The 7190-nt window shown below is 47.1% G+C and overlaps 1 protein-coding gene across 3 annotated transcripts; it reads right to left on the bottom strand.

Moving 5' to 3' along the window:
* Nucleotides 1-1697: 1697 nt before the first annotated feature.
* On the bottom strand, nt 1698-5191 carry LOC133059150 (actin-binding protein WASF1-like). Of its 3 annotated transcripts, XR_009693485.1 has the most exons (4): nt 4930-5191; nt 4333-4461; nt 3554-3758; nt 1698-2360 (listed from the first exon to the last, which is right to left on the bottom strand). XR_009693485.1 is itself a non-coding variant. In XM_061146185.1 (2 exons), the coding sequence occupies exons 1-2, from the start codon at nt 3842-3844 to the stop codon at nt 2118-2120; spliced, it is 534 nt and encodes a 177-aa protein (XP_061002168.1). In that variant the 5' UTR covers nt 3845-3926; the 3' UTR covers nt 1698-2117. The 3 variants fall into 3 exon arrangements, 2 of the variants coding, with proteins under 2 accessions (XP_061002168.1, XP_061002169.1); XM_061146185.1 differs by lacking the exons at nt 4333-4461; nt 4930-5191 and having other exon boundaries at nt 3554-3926; XM_061146186.1 differs by lacking the exons at nt 1698-2360; nt 4333-4461; nt 4930-5191 and adding an exon at nt 2850-2925 and having other exon boundaries at nt 3554-3926.
* Between the last annotated feature and the right edge of the window lie 1999 nt (nt 5192-7190).

Genomic DNA, 7190 nt, shown 5'->3' on the forward strand with positions numbered 1-7190 from the left:
CACAAAGCAGAACTATCAAGGCAACTATAACAGTGGTAAAATAGTTTTTCACAAATCGCCCTTCACCCAAGATAGGACTGAAGTCTAGAAAGGAATGTTTTCATCTAACATTCCTTTTACCTGGTTTTACCTGTCCTCTAAAGCAGTCAATACATTGCCAGATATGTCAGGAATGCATACACAACATTCAACCTTAATTATAGCACAGATCCCCCCTTGAGCAGCTGTGAGTATGTTCAAAGCCATTCTATTATAAATTACTGCTTTTTTCATTTGAATTTGTTCTTCATTTAAGGCTTGGGTGGCTTTTGTTCTATCTAGGAGGGTCTGTTTTGTGAAATTAGTCAAGGCCTCTATTTTAATCATAATATATGTTGTCCCTATAGAGGGTACGAATAAGGCAGCAATATACTTATACCATTGAAAGACAGATCTTGTCCACCTAGCATGTAAATAAGGTAGATTTACCGGGGCTTGTTGTAGGTTAGGCTTTTGTTACACTGGCATTTATATCAAATGTAACCCCATGACCCGAGACTGTTGACTGTAGGTCATACACCAAGAGAGCAAGGAGAGGTTATGATTGACAAGAGAGAGGAAAGTCTCCTTTTGTCATCCTAGAAAAGAGCAGAGTGGTTTAAAATCTCCTTGGCAGAGTGGTGACACCCACCAAGGAAGTCCATCCATCACTGACAGAGGCATAGCCCCAAGTAACCAGCAGTTGGAAGTGTTGTGAAAGTCTGCGTAGGAATGTGCCCATGAGATGAAAACATTGTCCTGAGTTGAAACAGAAGTTAAATTCAAAATCACGTTGATGAGGCCAAGCAGCAGGAGTTGATTGTGCAGCTTCATCCTGAAGGGGCTCTTCTGGGATCTTTTTTTCCTTTTTCTTAAGGATGGTCTTAGTCTCTCGAGGGTCAGTGGGGTCCTTCTGTGCAGTCCACTCAGGGTTTTTTTTGGGTCTGTGTGGTATGTTTTCTTTACCCTTGTACGATGGATCTAAGGGACAATACCTGCAACTTTAACTGCAGTAGGGGTAGTTAGAATAACATAAGGGCCCTTTTACTGAGGGGCTAGCGAATCTTGTTTCTAATCTTTGACCCATACTTGGTCACCAAGCGTAAACTCATGAATCTGTTCCCCAAGGGTGAACAGCACCTTTTCTTGTACAAACTTAGTTACTGGATTTATTACCTTACCCAGTCCCATCTGCTGTGAAATCTTATCTCCCCCTTACCTGAGGCAAATTTGTTGACACCTGTTTTATTATGGGAGGGGGCCTCCCATACACAATTTCGTATGGAGAATAGCCTTGGGACTGTGGGGTCATTCTGAGTCTGAGCAGAGCTGTCGGAAGCAAGTCCACCCAGGAACAGTCAGTCTCTATGATCCACTTGGAGAGTCTCTTTAAGTGTCTGGTTGGTTCATTCCACCATCTCAGAACTCTGGGTCTATATGCAGTGTGCAGTTTCCATTTGATGTTTAAAGTTTTGCTTACTTGTGGTACTAAATCAGCTACAAAAGCCGGGCCATTGCCTGAACCAATGCTGGTAGGAAGTCCAATTTGGGAACTATTTCCCTAAGCAGGCACCGGGCTACCTCTGATGCTCTTTCAGTCCAGGTAGGAAAAGCTTCGACCCATCCCAAGAATGTACATACCATGACCAGCAGGTAACGGTACTGTCGGTGAGGTTTCATTTCAGTGAAGTCCACTCCCAGGTGTTTAAAGGGCAGCGTACCTTTCAGCTGAATACCCGGAGGTTTTTGTCTGAATACCTGAGAGGCAGCATTAACCTGTGAGCAGGCAGCATGGCCTAGGTGGGTCGCTTGGTGCGTTTGTCAGTACCAGTAATTTGCCACTTGGCACTTCCCATCATCTCTTTTCAGTCTTGATGGCCCTTTCCGCTTTGGCTAACCTGACAGCCATTGTCCTTGTTTCATCAGGCTAGTGCCATCAGTATATAGGACCCAGTTAGGGTCTGGAACCTTGAGCCCTTCTTTAAAACAAAACCCAGATACCTTACCTCCTCCTTGCAGATCTGCGCCTTCTTCGACACCTGGTAACCTGCTTCCATCAGCAGCTGGAGCAGTGCTTTTGTCCCTTTCCAGCATTTTTCTCAGCAGCCAGCAGCAGGTCTCATACCCGCATTGTAGGAGCCAACATCCATACCCTTCCGGATGAAATGAGTCCAGGTCAGAAGCCAAGGCTTCCCCAAAGATGGCTGGGGAGTTCTTAAACCCTTGTGGGGGAGTCCAGATGAGCTGTTGTTTGGTGCTCCTGACTGGATCTTCCCATTCAAAGGCAAAGATGGGCTGTGACACTGGGGTGCAGCGTACGCAGAAGAAGGCATCCTTGAGATCTAGGCAAGTATAAACTTTAGTCCTCGGCGGGAGGAGGCTAAGTAAGGTGTAGGGGTTTGGAACAGTGGGGTGTACAGTCACAGTAGCCTGGTTGACTAGCCTGAGCTCTTGTACAGGCCTATAGTCCTGTCCTCCTTCTTTTTTGACTGGCAGGATCGGCGTATTCCAAGCCGACTGGCACTCTACTAGAATGCCCACTTGTTTCTTTTTTTTTTTTTTTGCCCACTTGTTTCAATCTATTGACGTGGGGCAGTATGCCAGCCCAGGCCTCTATTGGTAGCGGGCACTGGCGCTTTCTAACTGGGATGGTGCCTGGTTTGAGTTTTATTATCACTGGGGCTTGATGTTTAGCCAGCCCGGGGTGGGGGGGGGTGTCTTCCGCCCAGACCTCAGGGAACAATTGAGTTAGCTCTCTCTCATGCTCTTTCGGCCTACCTGGTTCTTCCTTTGGAGGCTCATGCAACCTCCACTCACCTTGGGGTGGTATTGAGAGAGACAGCAAATAAGTCATAGTGTCCATCCAGAAGGTGGGCCTCTCCTCAGGGGAGAAAGTCACTGGTGCTCCTAGTTTGGAGATCAAGTGTCTTCCCAATAGGGGTACTGGGCACTCAGAAATGTAGAGGGATTCATGAATCACTTGGTGCCCCCCCCATCTGACATTTTCTGGGCTGGCAAAACGATTTAAACGTGTCTTCTCCCGATACCCCAGTTACAGCGGTAGTCTTTTTGGACAGTGGTGCCACAGGTTTTGTTACTACCGACAGTTCTGCTCCTGTATCCACCATGAAGTCAATGTTTTGGTCCCCCAATTTTAAGGTTACCATGGGCTCTCAGGGACCTGATATCTCTGAGCCCCAGCAGCCCTATTTAATTTTCAAGTCAGCAAGCCCCACAACTGCGGGAGCTTCCTCTTCCTTCTTTGCCTTAGGGTATTCAGTCTTCCAGTGGCCAAAAGCTCGGCACCGGGCACACTGGTTTGGCTGTAACAGGGCCCGGGGCCTCCATTGGGACTGGTTGAAGGACTGTCCTGCCCCTGGGGCAGAGGAGGTTTTCCGGAGGGCCCGAGATAGGCTTTCCCAGAGCAGCAGCTAGCACTCTAAGTCTCTGTTCTCTTTCGTTCCCTCCGGCTCTCTGGCAGAGCGCAGTCTATGCTTAATTCCAACGTCTCCCTCCCCTTCTTGTCAATACTCACCGGGAGAAGCCGGTATAGCTTGGGGGGTTCGGCTGGACCCGGATCCTGAAAATGTTGGCCAGAGGCTTCTGTCACCAGGACGGGAGCCTGCCAAAACAGCGGCTCTACGAACTCCGGGAGAGCTGGCGGAAGAGCAGCGGCTGCTGCAGGAACTTCACCTGGCCCTGGATCTGGCCTTAAGGCGGCCTCCGGTCCTGGTGGAGCACTGGGAGGCGGGCGCGTCATTAACCAGCATGGGGGACGGGTCAGGTCATCCCCATCCAAATCCTGTTGAATTTCCTTTTTTATCATCAGTCAATTTTTGTGCCATTAATATTTTTCCCTTTCCCTTCTGGATACAGAACCTTGTCCAAGTAGGAGGGTCTTGAGCTAACCCTAGCCATGAGTCAATATATGGATATTGATCCAGGTGACCTGGCTCTCCTGTGACTACTGTATAGACTGCTTCCACTATTTTTAAGTTCATGGTCTTCTCTAGTGGCCATCCTACTCCCATAGGGGGCCATTCGACCTCACAGAGTATGTGCAGGCGGTTAGGCTTTATCTTCACCCCATAGTCTCCTCCTAATCCCTTTTTAAACTTTTTAATCATGCACTCCAATACAGTTGCCTTAGATTCACTTCACCCCATCTTGCTTACTTTTTCGGACCTTCTTCTACTTTTCCTTTTCATTCTGTCTACGAAGTTCTCAGTACCCTATGTACTTCTGATACTTCCACTCAATGACACTTAAATTGCGATTGTGCCTCCTTTCTAATTGGGGTGAGAAGAGCCTTACCTCCAGATCCCAGAGGGAGAAGGGGAATCGGCGTGTCTTCACCTGCCAGTCAGCATGGCCGAACCAGAACACCACATGGTCCAAGACTGTTTCTCCCTTAACTTTCAAAGTCCATTCTGCCTTGGTGGGCTTGATCAGGTGCGGACAAAAACACAGATGGGTTAAATATCCCATGTCCCAGGCCATCTCCGGAAAAGCCAGTTCATACTCACTTATGTATCCCCCTCCTTCTAGCCTAACAATTTCGAGGGGGTCAAGAATTTCACAGCAGACGGGACACCTCCTGGGGGAGGGCAGAATATGAGCATACAAGGACCAGTTTCCTATCCTAAAAAATCCCCTGGTGATCGCTGGTATGGTAATAATTTTCTCCGAGATGGCGTGGACATACCTCCTAAATGTCCTTCACAAATTTCCTTCCTAAACCCTAGCACGCTCGTCGACCTGTGTACCAAGCAATCGCCACCTGCCTATTCCAGGCTCCTGTGGGTCCCCGCTCCTTCTAGTCCCTCCCAGGGGGGTGATCAGACCCCCTCTTCCATCCTGCTGGGTGGGCTCCTCCCCACCTGAGCGCTCAGTTCCTCTGCTGTTCATTACCTGCCAAAGTGAAGAAACCGGGTGTTGAAAGGCTGAATTCTTCCAGAGGGGCAAGGCGCCTTCTCCCCTCTAGGAGATTCAAGCCACAAAGCCTAGGGGTGGCCTCAAATGAGACCTGTCTCTTCAAAGTGAGGAGTTTCCCAGCCAATGCACCAAATGTTGTAGCCACGCGTTCTGGGAAACAAACTCACAGAAGGACAATGCAGATAGTGGAGTGCAGTTTATTACACCGGCGGGCCCAAGGTAGAGTCTCCTCTTAGCCAAGGACCCCGACCAGCATTTGTGAAAATCTTTTATACCCCATGTGTACGTGGGTGGGGTATGGAGTACCCCGGACGTCTGAACCGACCATCCCAAATTCCTTGAGACTTACATAAACAAAAGAAGGGTAAATACAATCACAATAACCGCATTAATCATGTGTTATGTGTTCAAACAGTTAATAATCAATAAGCCCGTGGTTACATTCCAACCAGTTAATAATTGATAAGCCTGTGATTACATTCCGATAGATACAGAAACAATTTATGACCTATCCAGAGGCAGGGGTGATTAGAGTATGTTTTCTCTTAGGTGATGAATAACCTGGATACGATCTTCAAGGTTCCCGTGTCCAGAGCGGGTCTTATCCTTCTGTTGTCGTTTCCATAGGCACTGAACACAGAGTTCAGAGTCCACTGGAGAGGTGGCCGAGCACGATCAGCATGAACAGGCCTAAGATGGAGTCCAGGCCCTATGAATTCCTTCTTGCACGCATATATACACAATCTAGAAAAATGGTACTGAAGAATTTATTTACAGGGCAACAATGGAGAAACAGATATAGAGAATAGACTTATGGACATGGGGAGAGAGAAGGAGAGGGTGAGATGTATGGAAAGAGTAACATGGAAACTCACATTACCATATGTAAAATAGAGAGCCAACAGAATTTTCTGTATGGCTCAGGAAACTCAAACAGGGGCTCTGTATTAACCTAGAGGGGTGGGATGGGGAGGGAGATGGGAAGGAGCTTCAAAACGGGATATATATATATATATATATATATATACACACACACACACACCTATGGCTGATTCATGTTGAGGTTTGACAGAAAACAGAAAATTCTGTAAAGCAATTATCCTTCAATAAAAATACATAAATTAAAAAGAAAAAAGCAGAGACATTATCAACAAAGTTCTGTCTAGTCAAAGCTATGGTTTTTCCAGTAGTCATGTCTGGATGTCAGAGCTGGACTATAAACAAAGCTGAGAGCTGAAGAATTGGTGCTTTTGAGCTGTGATGTTGGAGAAGACTCTTGAGAGTCCCTTGGACTGCAGGGAGATCCAACCAGTCAATCTCAAAGGAAATCAGTCCTGAATATTCATTGGAAGGACTGATGCTGAAGCTCCAATACTTTGGCCAGCTGATGCGAAGAACTGACTAACTGGAAAAGGCCCTGATGTTGGGAAAGATTGAAGGCAGGAGGAGAAGGGGATGACAGAGGATGAGATGGTTGGATGGCATCACCGACTCAATGGACATGAGTTTGAGTAAGCTCTGGGAGTTGGTGATGGACACGGAAGCCTGTGTGCTGCAGTCCATGGGGTTGCAGAGTCAGACACAACTGAATGACTGAACTGACATGAACTCAAACATCCAAGAAAATTAAACCTATTAAAATCATGACTTCAGAGACTACTGAGTTATCTAATGATGTACCTATATCTCCTCAGATTTCTGAAACTCATTTTTGGTAGTTTCTTTCAGCACTTAAAGCCTGATTTTTCTCATTCAATGTATATATTCTGAGTGACTGCTGCTGCTGCTGCTGCTAAGTTGCTTCAGTCGTATCTGACTCTGTGCGACCCCATAGACGGCAGCCCACCAGGCTCCGCCGTCCCTGGGGTTCTCCAGGCAAGAACAATGGAGTGGGCTGCCATTTCCTTCTTCTCCTTCTTCTTCTTCTTTTTTTTTTTTTTTGCTATTTCCTTCTCCAATGCGTGAAAGTGAAAAGTGAAAGTGAAGTCACTCAGCCGTGTCCGACTCTTCACAACCCCATGGACTGCAGCCCACCAGGCTCCTCTGCCCATGGGATTTTCCAGGCAAGAGTACTGGAGTGGGTTGCCATTGCCTTCTAGGATGCTACAAACTTTGGGTCTGAGACCAGTTATGGTTCTAAAACTGTTAGCTTCAGAAAGGACACAGATACATTAAGCAATTATAAGAAGCAATGGGGGAGGGGATAGTTAGGGAGTTTGTGATTAACATGTACACAC

The sequence above is a fragment of the Dama dama genome, chromosome 7 (genome assembly GCF_033118175.1).
Source record: "Dama dama isolate Ldn47 chromosome 7, ASM3311817v1, whole genome shotgun sequence".
Lineage (NCBI taxonomy): Eukaryota > Metazoa > Chordata > Mammalia > Artiodactyla > Cervidae > Dama > Dama dama.

What these genes read in the sequence shown, in the direction of transcription:
- LOC133059150 (XM_061146185.1), bottom strand. Translation starts at nt 3,844, where the DNA reads ATGATAAAAAAGGAAATTCAACAGGATTTGGATGGGGATGACCTGACC. An exon ending in AGCTATACCGGCTTCTCCCG is followed by an intron (nt 2,361 to 3,553) that starts GTGAGTATTGAC and finishes ATACTTGCCTAG; the next exon opens with ATCTCAAGGATGCCTTCTTC.